Below are 17,825 nucleotides of genomic sequence, written 5' to 3'. Positions count from 1 at the left end.
TCCAAAGTGATGTTCCATTGGTTCCTTTCCTTCACAGTGCTCTCCATTCAATGTTAAAATCAATCATGGAAAGATTTGTAAAAGAAGATGTGCTTATGAAGAAAGAGCTTTCAAAGATTGATTTGTCAACCAGTGAAACCCTTATCCCTGCAATGAATATTGATTTGGGTTTTGCTACAAGAGATGCTTTAAGGAAATTGAAATCTCATGTGAAAGACATAGACTTACTTCTCTTCAAACAAGATTGTGCAAAATTTTACAAACACTTTGCTATCAAGATTCTCTTAAAGTTACCTCTGGCATACAAATTAGCTAAGTCTGTAACCTGTCTGGATCCACTCGTCATTGCTAGTAGTAGTGCATTGGCACAACAGAGAATGGTCAACCTTCTTGAAACACTTGTTGAAAAGGGATGGATCAGTGGATTATTTGCAGAGAAAGTAAAAAGTGACTTCCAAAAAATCTGTAATTTGCCAAAAATTCAAGAATGTGTTAAATCAAACACAAGAAGTTATTCAAGTTTGGACCATTTCTGGATGACAGCAGTTGGATTGAGTGAGCTCTTTCCAAATTTTATGTCACTTGTAAAAATTGTGCTTATCTTATCTCACGGTAATGCATCTGTAGAGAGGGGCTTTTCAATTAATGCTGAGTGTGTTGTAGAAAATCTAATAGCTTTGCGACAAGTGTATGACTATGTGTCAGTTCTGGGCAGTATAAATAATCTTCTGATAGATGAAAGTCTTATCCATTCTTGTAAAAATGCTCATTCAAGATACAAAGAACATTTAGAACTGAAGAAAAAAAGAACGCAAGAAGAAATTACCAATGCTCAAATCAAGAAACAAAAGGTTTTGGAGATCAAGGAACTGGAGGCAAAAAAGGCCAAACTACACTAGAGTCCCGTTATAGCGAGGTGTCACGGTTCCGGGTTTGATCCTCGCTATAACCGTGTCCTCGCTATAACCGAATTGGACAAATTTTGGCCCTCAAAAAATAAAAATTAACCGAAAATAGCATAAAAATTGTGTTTAAACCTGTATAATTGGAAAATAACAGGTTATATTAATGAAATCATAATTTCTGTGAGCAGATGTGTGAATTCTCTTTAAAACGATACCCCATAAGTACGGATGCGATCACCGATTACGTCAAAATAACCAGAATACCCTGCCACGCCACATAAGTATAGCATCTCAGCCCGTGGCCGACGCAGCATTGTCCTGCTATTTATTGACGCGGGCTGTCTGCTGGCGGCCATGTTGGTTCGGGATGTTGCTAACAGGTGGTGCTAGTGTAGCGCGACGATTTAATTCCTTACAAAAAAGCAGGAGTGCTGCTGCGGCAACGCACGTACGCCTCAAACGTAATAGTCGCTGGAAAACTATATTTTTCATTTAAAGAAACCTGTCAACTTTTTTAGAAAATAAATTTGGCATTAAACTCAAACCATCACCACCCCTTTCTCGGACAGATACCCCAACAACTGACCGAAACAAAAGTTACAAGAAAACTGCCCTAGCGATTCGGAAATAAATACGGTAGTGCCTACTAGATGTGTAAAAGTAACGAAAAAATGCGTAACCGTATGTATTCGTTACTATAACAATTAGTACTCGTTACTATTGTTACGCATAACATGCTATGTTATGTTGCAGCAACGAATCCAGTCGTATTGCGTACGCGTACAGTATGACGTCGCGTAAATAATAATAAATAGAATATAAACAATTAACAATATTTGATAATTAATAGTTTTTGTTAACCAAGAAACAATTAAATCTCATTAGAGTGGCTTTTTAATATTATCTCTTTTAAGATAACCAAAAAAAAAAAAAAACGTGAAAAGACGCTATTATAAAAACAAAAACATACATATTTCTAATTTGTAAAAAATACTTTCTTACGTTGTTTCTGTTCCAATCTCAAACTTTGTCTACACATGGCACAGATAACTAACGGAAGTTTGATAAAAGAAAGAAAGAAAGGATGGGATTCTATTTTTAAGCCAAGCACTTAGGTGGCGACTGCACGGCTGAAGAATCTGACGCGTCAACGGCAAGATGTCTAGTGGCTAGCGAGAGGGGTTGAGATAAAGCAGACAAATAACAAAAGCGCGCTACAAGCGATCACGGCGTAAATTCCTCAAAAATACCTCGTTATAGCCGTGTTCTCGCTATTACCGTGCTCGCTATAACGAGATTCTACTGTACTTGCTGATGCAGCAAATATGGCTGCATTAATTGAAGCGGAAATTGCAATGAAAAAACAGTAACTGGTATGCATGTTTTGTGTAAATAAGTTGAGTTTGGCAAATATTAAATTGTTTTAATGGTTATGTTATATATAGGGCTACTCACTATCTAAATAATTGTAATACCTAGGCTATACAAATTTTGGTGACGTGAAGATTATAAATTTTTTTTTGGTGGTAGGTTTTGTTTTAAGCAAGTTCATTGATTTAATTTTTAAGCCTATAGTTTAGTTGTCTATTGTTTAACACCAATAAAACATCATATTGGGTGTGCTGTGTGTAACAAAAATGCAAATTGTATGCAAATATTGATAAAAACCACCCTTGAAAAAACCTGGAAAAAACCAGGAATTTTATTATCCCAGAAGAGTGGCCAACCTGTATACATTTTACTTAGTACATTGTCTTTTAAATGTGAATGGATATGTGAGAGATCCTAATAGAGGGGCTTGATTTATTTATTTATTTTTTCCCCGCAGTTCCTGACAGAGAAGGGCAAGAGTGTGAAGGGAGTCTCTCAGTGGCCTTATCGAGCCGTCGCCCAAGCTCTCGAGATCATTCCTCGCACGCTCATCCAGAATTGTGGGGGCAACACCATTCGCACTTTGACTGCTCTCAGAGCTAAGCATGCGACAGGTAAGAAAACCATTGGTTGTTCACATTTGCATGTACGGTGTTCAGATTTGTAGAAGTGCTTTGTGAAATTCCTTCATTTACACATTTGAGTAGTGTATAAAGAAGAATTTTTTAAATTAAATGAGTTGAGTTAATGCTACAGGAGTTGCTTTAGTGCCAAATAAGTGTGCATAAAATGTAATTAATTGTTAAATACTCTATGTGTTACACATAGACAACGCACTATATGTCTTTTACCTGTCTTGCCATTTTGAGACATTGATCATACCATTGTTTTACATTTCCGGCCACACAATGTGACCACACAATTTTTGTAATAAAATTTACCTACCATAACCAAAACAGACATGAGATGTCCGAGAGAGTTTGTACACATATAAAGTCATACAATTTACAACACTCTGTATTTATTGAAAATGCATTAAGGATTGGTCTGTAACTTATGCACTGGATGACAAGTTCTCCCTTCTGGGTGTACATACCTGCCAACTTTTACGTTTTAGCCGTAAAATTTACGGTTTTGGCACAATGTTTACGTTCTTACGGGAAAGGACACAAATTTTACGTTTTTTGAAATTTATTTTTGAGCAAAGCAACATTTATGTTTTGTTTACGTTTTTTGCAAGGCCACAGATCACACAGTAGAGATGTGTCAAGTGAACGATAAAAAAGATCGCTGCTAATCGCATTGTGCTTGTATGTGGCGCTGAAGTATGTATAAATTGAACACTTTGTCTTGGTACGTGTATCTTTGCGTTTTGTCATTATGTCTTTGCCTCCCAGTTTGTTGTGGAATTTTAAGGTTATGTTCTGATGTTACGTGCGTTGTGCGTTGAATAATTTTTAACATGAGTGGAAAACGCAAGAAATCGTATTTTCAGACTTTCAGAAAAGAGTATACCTATGAATTTCCGTGCATCTTAAAATCTAACAAAGGCGAGAAGTTAGTGTTTTGTGGTGTTTGTAGATGTGATATAAACATTTCCCATGGCGGCAGAAACGATGTTTATAACCACGTTAATCGTGAAAAACATATAGAAAACGTGAAAGCCAGCGCAAGCAGTTCAAAAGTTGACAGTTTCTTTGCAAAGAGTTCTGAAGTAGAAGTGACAAGAGCAGAATGTTACTTTACGAGTTTCCTTGTAGAGCACAATGTCGCAATTAGCGTTGCGGACCACGCCGGGGCATTATTCAAAAAAATGTTTCCCGATTCGGAAGTGGCCAAAAAGTATGGTTGCGGGCGTACGAAGACGACTGCAATCATTCAAGAAATGTCACATCAAGAAACAAATTATGTAATTAAGTGTTTGCAAGCTCAGCCGTTTTCTGTTGCTACAGATGGTAGCAATGATTCAAATGTTAAAACATACCCAATTGTTGTTACTGTATGGGATGAGTTGCAGCAGAAGGTTGTGAGTACTGTACTTTCTGTACCCATTTTAGAAGGTGATTCTAGTGGAAGAAATATTGGAAATCTAATTCTGTCAGAATTTGAATGCCTAAAAGTACCTATTGATCATTGTGTAGCTTTTGGGGCTGATAATGCTTCAGTCATGTTAGGTAAAAAAAAATGGAGTGTCTGCAGTACTAAAAGAAAAACAGGAGAATATCATTGTTATTGGCTGCTTGTGCCATTTGATTAATTTGAGTGCTGAGAAAGCTGCATCATGTTTGCCCATAAGAATTGATGATATTCTAATAGATGTGTTTTATTACTTTGAAAAGAGTTCAAAAAGGAAGGATAAATTGAAGTCTTTGCAACATTTTCATGGAAAAGAAGCCAAGAAGCTTATTAAACATGTGTGTACGAGATGGTTGTCGTTGAACAGAAGCTTATCACGGGTTGTTGAAGAATGGGAGCCTTTAGTTAGCTTCTTTAAAGAAGAAATCAAGCAACAGAAGACTTCAGATAATGTTGGCCTTTCTTCTTTTCTTATACCAAAACTGACCATCAAAAAGAAGACTGAAGAACAAGAACTTGCCAATGGTAAGGTTGACTGTAAACCAGATCTCACAAGAAATATTCAAGAAGGCAGCACTATTGTCAAGAAAGTTAAACTAGATACTGGAACCATTTATAAAATGACAGCTCAAGAAAATGCAACAAGTAAATTGAAACCACTATCAAGTTTAGGGCCGAATTCCAGTAGCAAAAGAGATGTTCCCAAAAGTAAAACTGTTGTTCCCAAGAGTACAAAGGCTGTAGGAATGAAAAATAGTATCTTGAGCCGAGAAGAAAAGTTATTTATGTTTTTAAGCTGTAATTTAAATAAGGCATTTTGTTTATTTCTTCTTCATATAATTCCAGTCTTTGAGAAAATCAACATATTACTTCAGAGGGCAGAACCACAAATACATATTTTGAAAGAATTGCTAGAAAGTTTACTGAAAGATCTTTTAACAAAATTTGTTAAACTGAGTGTGTGATGATACTGTCCAGAGGTGGATAAACACAAAGTTGCGTACAATTATAATGGACTTCAAACCAAAAAATGTATTCAGTGTCGATGAATGTGGTCTGCTTTTCAACATGATCCCGGACAAAAGCCTTTGTTTTAAAAGGTGAAACATGATGTAGGCAAACAAAGTAAGGAATGAGTGACAGTGTTATTGTGTGCCAACATGGATGACACTGAAAAGTTACCATTGCTGGTAATTGGGAAACAAAAAAAAACTGAAACAGCATTTTTGTAAGCACATTGTGTTATGTATAACTTGTGACAAGAATTAAAAGTACCAAAACAAGTGGTTATGAAATCAACATCCTGAACACTATTATGTATTTTCTTGCTGCTTAATGGGAAATGCTTGACTCAACCATAATTAGCAGTTGCTTCAGAAAAGCAGGCTTTTGTGTTAAACAAGTTAACGATATTTTCCCTGAAGAAGAATTTGAGGACAGTGAACTAACTAATTGCATTTGCTTCTACATATAGTCCAAATTGGAAAACTCTTCAAGGGCAACTAAATTTTGCATGGACTTTTGAAGATTATGTCTCAGTTGATGATGCGGTTCTACCATGTGAGCCACAAACCATCGAAGATTTGTGTGCACAACACAAGTATTTAGCTGAGGATGAGACTGGCAATGGTGACAGCGATGAAGGTAATTCCGCTCCCATGCCAACTTACTCTGAAGCCCTTGACCACCTGGAGGTTATTTGTTCATGGAACACCAATTGTTCCAGATAGTGAATGGGAAATGGACAATTTTGTGATGCGTCAGAATGAAAATGTGTTCAAGCAACTCTACTGTATTTGTCAAAATAGTTAATATTAGTTTTTTTGCTATTGTTTTGATGATTTTTTTTATTGTGCTTATTAACAAAATTCATTTTAAATAATTCAATTTACTGAAAAAAAATTTATAGTTTTTCCAACGTGCAGAGATAATTGGTAAGTGTAATTTTGAGTTAAGCAGTATGTAATTTGAGTAAAATTTGTTTTTATGAAGCAAGAAGTTTTCCCTGTTAAGAATTTTTTAGCATACAATCCCTTGGAAAAGTCTTAAAACAGGTATTTACTGTATTGTGTTGATTGCTGCAAAACTATAAATGCTAGGTGTTATTATGGTGTATCAAATTAAACTGTTTGACAGGCCTGAAATAAGCAACTTAGGCTTATAGAATTTATTTATTACATTAACTATTATGACCTTTAAGTGACAGGTGCAATATTTCATCATAAAATTACTTATATTTAAGCACTTTAACTGATGAATCTTATTGTAATTTTGCTATTATATTAGGACATGATGTCAATCTCAATACGATGATTCACTGCACTAGATTAGAAGTGCAGACACTCGGGTAATTGGGGAGATGGGGACTCTGCGGCTCACGACCTCCAGGTCATAAGCGCAGTCTGGACGAGCTGAAAAGACAATTCAGAAGCTACGACTGGAGCTGTCATATAGGTTGTTAATTCCTCAGCTTCTGTAGTCCTCGGCAGTTGAAAAATATTAGGACTTTGAATGCTCTCACTGAATGTGGCCAAATCGGCATCAGCAACTGAAGAATGTTGGCACTTCAACAATTCTGCATGCAGTAGGAACGAAACTTGTGCGACCCGGAAGCTTAGTCACTGCACTGCATTCAGCCTTATGTCCAGGTAGGAAAATATTGCTGATATCCTGAAAAAGATGCTTTCGGGTGAATAAACTTTCACTCGCTGTCGTCACGGAAGTCTTCCTGTCATCCGCGGGGATTCTAGGGACCCAGAATTGCCCCACACGCGGATGGCACCTTCAGTTATGTGATTTCGCAGCTGACCATTCTTATTTTCCCTAATACTTCCCTTTCAATTTTGTTCCAACACCAAAGAGCAAGCGTGCTAAGACAAATACTGGATGACATGCAAACCAACTGTAGTAGATATATTCCTATATGTATCAAGGAAAAATATATTATGTGTTTTAATGTAGGTTAATATAAAAATCAATCATAAGAATAAATTTATTAAATAGAAGATCAAAATTAAATGAACTAACAGTGATGTATTGTTCCTTATCTGACTGTCCCAATATATCTAATTTTATATCATCTTCTCAAAACAATCAATACATACTTAACTTAAACAAATACAAATAATATAAATACTGTAAGAATTTTCAATCATTACAAATGCAACAGTAGAATGAAACAGTATCACATGCTGAAGTAATTCAATTGTAACAAAATTAATCATTTCTGTGTCAACTTTACACATTTTCTGAATGGTTACTTAGTATATCACAATTACAAAGTATATATTTAATCCTAGATTTCTCCAGGTTTGTATCAGTTAGATTTCACTAATGTAAAATAAATTGTTTACCTCTGTGTAATTAAAATTAGACTTTAATACTGTACATTGTACTAATTATTTAACCCATGAAAATTTCACAACTAACCCATGCAAATTTATCTTTATTATGGACCCTTTTAATAAGTTTTCCTGCTTAAGAAGCACATTTTATTTGGTTTTTCGAATATTTTTTTAGAGGGTTTTACTGTAGCAGCACATAATTCTTTCCTTGGCATAAACCATGAAAGAGCGGAAATAAAACTATCAGCAGTCAAGTCAGTCACAATTTTGATGTGGACAGCCTCTGTCACCAAACAAATAAAAAAATAGACACATGCCTTTCGAATCAGATGATGATGCAATCCATTTAACCAATTAAGTCAACCTTCATAATCCAACCTGTTGGCTCAAATGCCAGTGATGGGGTAACTCTGGTTGATGAGTTAATAGGGACAAGATTATATGGTAAATTAAAATAAAAATGAAATAACACCGAAAAGCATGTCAATAAACCATAAAACATCCAAATGCTACAAATTCATTAAATAAATCAGCATTTATAACTAAAACATTAACTCAATTCACAAAACCATAATCTTTTAATCTATATAAATTCAAAGAATGTAATTTTACTTATTTAACATGAATTTTGTACCAAAATTTATGTACTAAATAGATTCCAATTTTTTTTTTTACTCTTTTTGATCCTGCAACTGTTATTAGTAACTAATTTTTAATTATGACATGGGTACATTTTCCAAGTACACAAATACTTTTTATTTATTTTAATTGTTCCGAGTAGTTAAATAAGCTTATTACAAATCATTTTATTGTAATTATTGCAAAAGTGTATCATACATAAGTCAAAATTACACTGTTTTGTTGTCATGAAACATTTAAGTCAGGTTTTGTTCAGTATTACGCTATCTTTATGAATAAACAAACTACATACTTAACAAATTAAACCATAAAATCTTGTCTTTACAAATAACCCATTAGTGGTAATTGGTTAACAGGCTCACAGCAAAAAAACACTGAATACTCTGAAATGAATCAAACAACTTACGTACAAAATCCAAAAGTGTTGGGAGATGAGAGATTGAAGGAGTTAGGCTACAGCATGAAAATATTTTATATGGTAGTGATCCTCCAAGTGTGGTAATCACAGGGTGGTCTTTGGCTAACAAAATGGGATATTTGGTAGAATATTTTTTAGAGTGGAATTCTTTGATTACCTGTCCACCCTGCGCAGAAAGGAGACAGCTGGTGTATTTTTGCTTATATGTGTTTTAGAGAATGTAAATCAGACTGAAAATGTAGATGTACATATCTGCAATTAACCTGTTTTGATTGCTGGAAGTCACTGGACAGCTGTCTAGAAGAACAGATTTATTGTCGAGTGCACTTGATTAAAAACAAACTTGTGTAATAATCACTATCCTTACATGTTTGGGCTGTACAGTGGGTTTTTGAAAAATTTGCAATTCTTCACAGTGCACTTGCGCTGCTTGCAAAGTGACAGTAGACAACTCCGGTACTTGATCTGGAGTCAGTGGTACACTAGACTAAGGCCAAGCCATTATGGTCCATACTACACAGATTATGTGACACGAGCTCCTGTTGAAGTATGACACGACTAGAACAATCAGCCGCATTATCCTTTTACTTCACATATCTCCATGGTTGTGGAGTTACCCATTCTTGAATTGGAGCCACATGATTTGCAATGAATGTTTTCAACAAGTCGAGTGAAGTGTTTACCCAAGCTATAGTAACACTTGACTTGGACCATGTTAAGACTGAGAGTACTTTAACATACAGGAAAAGGAATTTTATGCAGTAGCCCAGTAACTTTGCCAGCAGATGAGCACTACACATCTTAAGTGTAGGAAGAGACACTTGCTTCAGATGAGACATTTTTGACTTGGCCATTATGAGGTAGACACTTGCCTTACCACCCATGTCAACTGTACACTGCAGCTGCATATATCTTTTCAGAGGCATCTAAGAATTCATGCAGTTCTACATTTGTGTCATTTTGAAACTTAATGTGTTCCTAATTGTTTTGTGTTGCTGTCAGAGATGTGTTAATCAGGTATTGTTTGTGATGTGTGTTGCAGGTGGTTTGACGTGGGGCATCAATGGCGAGACTGGTGAGCTGGCAGACATGAAAGATTTGGGTGTATGGGAACCTCTTTCGGTCAAGTTGCAAACATACAAGACAGCAGTTGAGGTAAATATATTTACTGTAGTCTGTGCCTGCATACGCAGCATTCAGGATCAGGTGTCTTTTTTTTTACAGCTACTTCATGAAATATAGTGACATTGACCAATGGATATTCTGATAAAAATAACAAAATAAGATATTGATACAGTATTAGCTAGTCTGGTGCTACATGAATCTGTGACTGACGTTCATTACATCAGAATATCGCAATGCCAAAGCCTGAATTTTCGCTGAACAACCAGTCAATAAAATAACACCAAAGGGTAATTTCTGTTAGCTAGCACACAATATGTACAAATAATTATATAGCATTACTAAAAGCCTGAAAAATTAGCTATTGCTTTAATGTGAATAATATAAAGTGAATTTTGTCATTTTTAAATTTAAAATGCACATTTCTGCATTTTAATGCTTATTAATGTGTGTTGAAAGGGCCCTACCAGTTTCCCCTATGTACATGCAATCACATTCGCAGGGGATCTGATACAGAGTTCTGACATTGAAACTTATCTATGGCTGATTTTACTATGGTAATCATTAGGGCTGTGTGAATGTGACTTTTTCAATGTGAATCAAATGTGAATAAAATATTTGTGAATAGCGAATAATTTGTGAATATTTTCTAATTAAGTTCTAGGTATACCGTATTGGCCCGAATATAAGGCGACCCCGAATATAAGGCGACCTGCAGTTTCAGGAGGCCAAACAAATGTAAAAATAATTTTGGTAGAAATTAATGTGAAAATTCATTAGACATACATTTTGTGTTGATAAATCCTTTTTGCATTTATGTATAACAATTAAATTATATTTATCACATTACTTATTTTAAAAAAGGTTTGAATGGCCTACCCTAAAAGTAAAAAAAAAAAAAAAAACAATTAAAAATATTTATATTTTTAAGTATTACACTAGAAATTTTTTCGTATGTTTACTCTAATGAAGCTGCATAATTGTCATCTTCAGAGCTGTTTATTTGTCTAGAGCTCGTTCCCCGCCGTTCCACCGATGTGTGATTGTTCATTTTTCACAGTTTACTGTATCTACGAATTTTAAATTTTTACAATGGCTATTAATCACTCTTAAAATACAGCATTTAACTTTCCATTTCACTTAAGCTACGTATTACCACAGAACAAGGCGTATTACTATTTAATAGTGTGTTAAACGTAACAAAGTAAACAAAGAATGCAGCTTGCCGGAACAAAACAAGTGGCTAGCTGCCATGATGAAGCATACGGCCATGAATAACATGGGTTACGTGACCGCGAATATTTGTCCACATTACTCTCTGACAGAGAGTCTCTGTCCTATTAATTTTAAAGAATAATCTTTGATAATTAAGTTCTTTGAAAGGTTTTTACATATATATAAAGTGGATTATTAAAATAGCTTTTGAAGCAACGTACCAAATTCCTGTTAATATGGCGTCTTCGTGCGTGTTCAGCAATGTTCGTTTTACAACAAAGAAATATTGTGGAAAGACAGTTGGCAGCCGTGAATTTCCAAACATTACATCCGAAATGTTTGTAAACGTAAACAATCGTTCTGAAAATAGCTGTGATATTTTAGTACAAATATTTCCGTTAAAAATCTGAAGATAAATTACCGTAAATGTTAACACGCGATTGTACACAAAGTACAAATATGAATTGTGTAATATAAGGTTGCCATTTTGAGATGCTTCAACATTCACATTTTTACTCAAGAATAAATATTTTAATTTTCATTTTCAACTTTAAACAATTGTGAATTACTGCAATATTGGGTGGATTTATCGTTTTCCCCGTGTGAGGTAACGAAGTTATAGTTTATATAAAAAATCGTGAACATTTTGTTTCTACTGTATCTTTCAGCTTGGAACTAATTTTTGCGGTTCTGACGTCTAGGGTGCAAAAATAAGGCGACTTCCAATTTTTGCATCTCTCGTTTATGTAAAAATGGTCGCCTTATATTTGGACCAATACGGTAAATCTGAATAATTACAGTCAAAGTTTAGCATATTATAAATTGTTTAAAAGAGTAATGTTCTTTAGCTTTATATACATTTTTATTACTCAAGTAACATATAAATTTTTATGTCTCTTCTAATGGCTTAGTAACAAAACACAATCAGAAATGTCTTCATAAAAAGCCAAGCCTACACCTTGCCATCAACATTACGTAAATTGCAGTACAAAAAGACCAATTCCTTTACATGTTCTGGATCCAGGCATTGCCTCTTGGAAGTGACAATGTTCCCAGAAGCAGAAAAACAATGTTCTGAACTTCACTTCTTCTTCACAAAATTAAAAAAAAAAAAGTTTATGAAAGTAAACAGATCTTCGATGTATCAGTTTTATTCTCGGCAGTAAATAGTCAAGCAATTACCAATCAATATATCGAAGAGTTGTTTATTACAACTAGGGGTGAGCCGATCACCACATTTGCCGATTATGCCGATGCCAGAAATGTACCGATCATGCCGATTTTTTTGACCGATTAGTGCTTTTTTAAGTTGGTTGTAAAATATGCTCCAAATTACTTAAGTTAAATAATTTTACTTGAAACTACTCATTACTGAATACCCTAAACAAATAGGTTACATATATTTATATGACAAACTTTTGATTTAGACACTGATTTTTAGTTGTTCCCATAAACTTATTTGGAAATCTATTAACCCCTTTAACAAAATCTATAACACACTGTTGACCAACTAATCATCATCGTCACACAATTCGAAAATGAATGTGCTCCAAATTACCTAAGTTAAATAATTTTACTTGAAACTATTCATTACTGAATACCCTAAACAAATAGGTTACATATATTTATATGACAAACTTTTGATTTAGACACTGATTATTAGTTGTTCCCATAAACTAATCTGGAAATCTATTAATCCCTTTAACAAAATCTATAACACACTGTTGACGAACTAATCATCATCGTCACACAATTCGAAAATGAATGTTTGTTTTCATTTTTCCGCTTTTTGGCGCGATTTAAAATGCTTTCTGCTTGATATTAAGATGCTGTTCCAACTATATGCCAGCGCCCCCGGCTGACGTGGTAAGGCCACTCACGTAAGGCTGTTCCAAACACCGCCACCGTTCGCCCAATCATCTGCTTGCTTTTGTATTTATCGGGTGTCGCTGTTCCAAGCTGACGTCAGTGCCCCGAGCGGTGTATGTAGGCTTTAAAACTTCGCCTGTTTGTCTTATCTATCCAAACATTATGCCGGAAAGGAAAATAAGCGCCGTAGTTTTACGTATTTTTACAGTATATTTTTGAGTTTAACATTATAACGTGAGCGTGTGTAAGCTTTTGTTTGCTTCAGTGCATTTATGACTAATGTTCAGTGGCGGCCATGTTGCGGTGTTTGTTTATCAGTGACGAGACAAGTATTTTGCCCAGTATTTAAATTTCACTTAAAAACACTGCGATTTCGCGTTTAAATACTAAATTTCGTGTAAAAACGCTGTGTTATGGCGATTTCACGTAAAAACTGTATTTTACGGTGATTTCACGTTTATCGTCGTTTAATCGCGATCGCGAAAAGAACAGGCCCCTATGCATGACTTATTAAACGATTTGGTGTGCTTTTGTTTACTCTTTTTTAACAAACGTACTTTTCATGAATATGTTTATTTTTTAAGAATAACTTTTCTTAATTTTTTTTTCTGCAAAAAAGATTAAAACACGTAACGTAAATGTTACTTTAAAACGTCAAGCAACAGTTCTGAAGCAAAAAATATGTCGGCACTTTTGTGTTACGTAGAGATTTTTTTTGTCTTCAGAAAGCGGTAATCGGCAAAAAGGATCGGCATGCATGAAGCCGATCATGCAAATGACAAAAATGACCAAAATCGGCCGATCTTAATAATCGGCAATCGGCATCGGCTCACCCCTAATTACAACTGCTTGTAAGCATGGTCAATATTCCGTACTCAGAGTCTTTTGGAATCAAACATGTCAAGGCAAAATAATTTTTAATGAATTTTGTTTATCTTGTCTTTTTAATTTTATCTAAATATTTACGTAACATTCTCGGTAGTTTAAAAAGCGATTGCGCTGGAGCAATTCTAGTAACACAATTCTCTGGCCATGGGCCGCTCTGCTGGCCATCACACAAACGGACACGTTTTCTTTTTTGCTGTAGCCATGATGGCAGCTGTATTTACTTTTCTATCGTTAAAAAAAATTCTATAGATTTGTATTAGTAAAATTAATAGAATGGTGACCAAAGAGTATGTGTGCATTAGTTTTTAAAGGTGAAAGCTGATGCACTGGCATTGTTTTAAATATTTTTACACTTTTATATGGCACAAACATGGCTCGCCCGAAAATTGTGCTAAGGACAACTGGATATAATAAATTTATTATGCTACACATCATGTAAAGTTTGCAGTAAAATCGTAAGTAATAATGATAATTTTCATGCTACATTGGCTTTAATTGTTCTCAGTATGCCCATTTACCTAACCTAAAATTTTATGTAAGTAAAGGTCTGCTTACAGTTTTTTTTTTCCTTCCATTAAGTCTCTCGGAAAATGATTTCTCGAGGTTCGACATTTGTATCACACGTTTTGTCAAAAAAATAGTAATATAGTATAATACCGCCGATGCGACCCCTCACGGTTTCCGGAAAAACTGACTTATAAACGGAATGGTCGCAAAAGAGAATTCGGGCCAATTTTTACCCCCCCCCCCCCCCCCCCTTCCCTCCCTTCCCCCCCCCCCCCCCCCCCCCCTCAACAATATATCCAATTACATAAAAAATCGCCTTTGTTCGCATAGATTTCATATTCAAATAGTCTATGGTGTAAAAAAGACAACTTTTTAAATTCATATTACACCTCGGACTCGCATACCCTGAACAATGGGTTCCGATAAATACTTGCGCTTAGTGAATTCGCGTCACGCGAGTTTGGCTATGCTAGCCGGCTGGTGGTTATTTTCGTTCAAAACGGGGCGAAGGAACTTGTGTGGATCAGGTAGAAAACATTCGGCTATAAATGAACGATACATATAAGAACAATGCTATCATGAAATGCTGTGACATGTTTTTGGAGTAGATAATCACAGCGACAGACCTACAGGATGCGCTCCCACCCTTGCCGTCAGCGATGTTTATTTTGACAGCTCAAGCAATTATCTTTTCCACGTCCCTTCACAGCGTAAAAAAAAAAGAATAAAAGCACGTTGGAATGCAGTTGGAAAAGTAACTATGCAGTAAAATAAATATATTTACGGCCCTGCTAAATTTTTCTATTCAATAAAATTCTAGGTACAGTAGAACCCCGATTTTGCGAACACAGATTTAACGAAAACAGCGATTTAACGTAAAGGTTTTCAGGAACCATCAAAAAACACCAATTTATTAAAATAATAATATAGATTTCCAAAAAATGAAAGTAAATTGTAACGGAAACTTATTAAAAAATACACTCTGTGGTGTCAGTAATAGAATGGAGGTACTTTATATTAATATGTGCCTTTGCATCATCTGTCCAAACACGAAAAAATAAAAAAAAATGTTCAAATTGCTTAAAAACTCCGGGCGCTGTAACTGAATTGCGTAGGTGTGTGCCATTTCGCGCGCCTGGATAGATAGACTGTCCGCGACACATGACGTCATGAAGGGTTTCTTTGTCCGCATCCCCCTCCCCCTTCCTTATCCTTGGCTTGACTCACCACGTTATCTTCCAATGACGCCCGCATAGTAACAGTGCTAGCCAATAATCACACGTTTCCAAATATTCCCTTTCCCATCCTCCAGGTTTTTTCAACTTGTGACCACGTCACACCAATACGCCATTATCATTATTCTCAGTAGGAGCTTTGTGCGCAGTGTTTAGTTTTTGGAATATATTTTTTATAATTGCTGTTCGGACTTCGATTTTATGCTTTTCTTCTTAGATTTTGACTACAGATTGCGATTGGAATTGACTACACTGCCTGTTCACTACCTGCTTAGCTTTTTTATTGGTGCAGTAGAATCCCGCAGATGCGACCACTCACGGTTTCCGGAAAAAAGGACTTATAAACGGAATGGTCGCATTAGAGATTTCGGGCCAATCCCCCCCCCCCCCTCCCCCCCAAATATATCGAAATACATAAAATACTCGCGCTAAATGAATTCGCGTCACGCGAGTTCGGCTATGCTAGCCGGCTGGTTATTTTCGTTCAAAACGTGTCGAAGGAACTTGTGTGGATCAGGTAGAAAACATTCCGGTATAAACGATAGATATAAGAACAATACTACGTATCCTGAAATGCTGTGACATGTTTTTGGAGTAGATAATCACAGCGACAGACCTACAGGATGCGCCGTCAGCGATGTTTATTTTGACAGCTCAAGCAATTATCTTTTCCACGTCCCTTCGCAGCGTAAAAAAAATAAAAAAAATAAAAACGTTGGAATGCAGATGGAAAAGTAACTATGCAGTAAAATAAATATATTTACGGCCCTGCTAAATTTTTCTATTCAATAAAATTCGAGGTATTAGTGATTTTCCAGCAGAAACTGCTGTGTGACTAATAAACAAATTGTATCATAATAACTTAAACTTATAAAGTATTTACTAACGGCGAAGGACAGTCGTATAAGCCCATAAAAATATTTATTTTACCGAGAATGGACTATACAACCTGGCTTTTGACGCACGCGGTGTGGGAGGGGAGGAGGATGCTGACAGTTTCTCACGCAGAAGGTTGAAATAAGGGAGGGAATGTGTTGAAATGTTAGTTGGTAAAAGGGGAGGGTTTTTTTTTACATGGTTTGTGGCTCTGGGAGGGATGAGCCTTGAAGAATTAGCAGGGGATGGGAGAGGTAAGCGTCGCGTCACGTCACGTATGACGTCAAGCCACCGCTACCGCCAACCTGACCGGACGAGTTTCTTACGCTCTCGCAGAAGCTACCACAGCAGCTTTTCGTGCGTGCGGGTAAGATAACATGACAGCTGAGACGGCTTTTCGTGCGATAGTGGACGCGCCGAGCTCGGCTAGACACTGCCGCGTGCATCGGCGGGATTCTACTTTACATGACTTTATTTACTGTTTTTGGATATTGGCTTTGTTACGTTTTTTTGACGATTCGTTTATGTTACTGGTATTCTAACTGGACAAAACTGCTACACGGGCGGTGGAGCTTTTATTTTTTTTTCTGCTAAGCTCGCGTACATTGGCTGGCTGCTGATGGAAGGTCACGAATCTGGGCGAAGCGTTGAGTGTGTTATACTGCGCATGCGCAGCTCAGCGAACAGAGAGCCGCGGCTACGCCGCGCCGTAACGACAGCTGACGGAGTACAATTAATTACCTTTCTCAGCGTACGGCGCGCTATTGATGGTAAATTTCCATCAATTTGCGGCCATATTTTTTACTGTGACGCAATGTGTATGTAGCTCGTATTTGTTATAAACGCTGCAGGTTGCGACTGTATTTTAATAAACTTTAACGTATTTCTTACACTTTTCATATTTTTTTTGCCTAATTTTTCACGGTTTCTGAAAATCTGTACTTACGACTGAGGTGTACGTACGAACCGGGGGCCGTACGAGCGAGAGCTGAGATAGCACGGCAGCACAAGATATCGGCGTCGACCCTGTCTACGATATAGAAATGTAGGGACGCGATTATGAGTGCGGGGGTCATTGAAAATCGGAAAATCGGATTTAACGAAACATCGATTTAGAGTAAACATTTTCGGTAACCATAAAACTTCGTTAAATCGGGGTTCTACTGTACTAGTGATTTTTCAGCAGAAACTGCTGTGTGACTAATAAACAAATTTTATCATAATAACTTAAACTTATAAAGTATTTATTAATGGCTAAGGACAGTAAGCCCATAAAAATGTTTATTTTACAGAGAATGGACTATACAACCTGGCTTTTGTCGCACGCGGTGTGGGTGGGAAGCAGATGCTGACAGTTTCT

The 17,825-nt window shown here is 36.1% G+C and overlaps 1 protein-coding gene across 1 annotated transcript in view; it reads left to right on the top strand.

Annotated features, from left to right (window-relative positions):
- LOC134546293 (T-complex protein 1 subunit gamma) overlaps window positions 1–17,825 on the top strand; it is a 91,285-nt gene that overhangs the window by 62,286 nt on the left and 11,174 nt on the right. The window contains exons 9-10 of the mRNA XM_063389012.1: window positions 2,734–2,890; window positions 9,796–9,908. Coding sequence (XP_063245082.1) covers window positions 2,734–2,890; window positions 9,796–9,908 — 270 coding nt within the window. The remainder of the gene's footprint in view (window positions 1–2,733; window positions 2,891–9,795; window positions 9,909–17,825) is intronic.

This window comes from Bacillus rossius, chromosome 1 (genome assembly GCF_032445375.1).
Source record: "Bacillus rossius redtenbacheri isolate Brsri chromosome 1, Brsri_v3, whole genome shotgun sequence".
In the NCBI taxonomy this organism is placed as follows: Eukaryota; Metazoa; Arthropoda; class Insecta; order Phasmatodea; family Bacillidae; genus Bacillus; species Bacillus rossius.
This window is presented reverse-complemented; position numbering and strand designations above follow the sequence as displayed.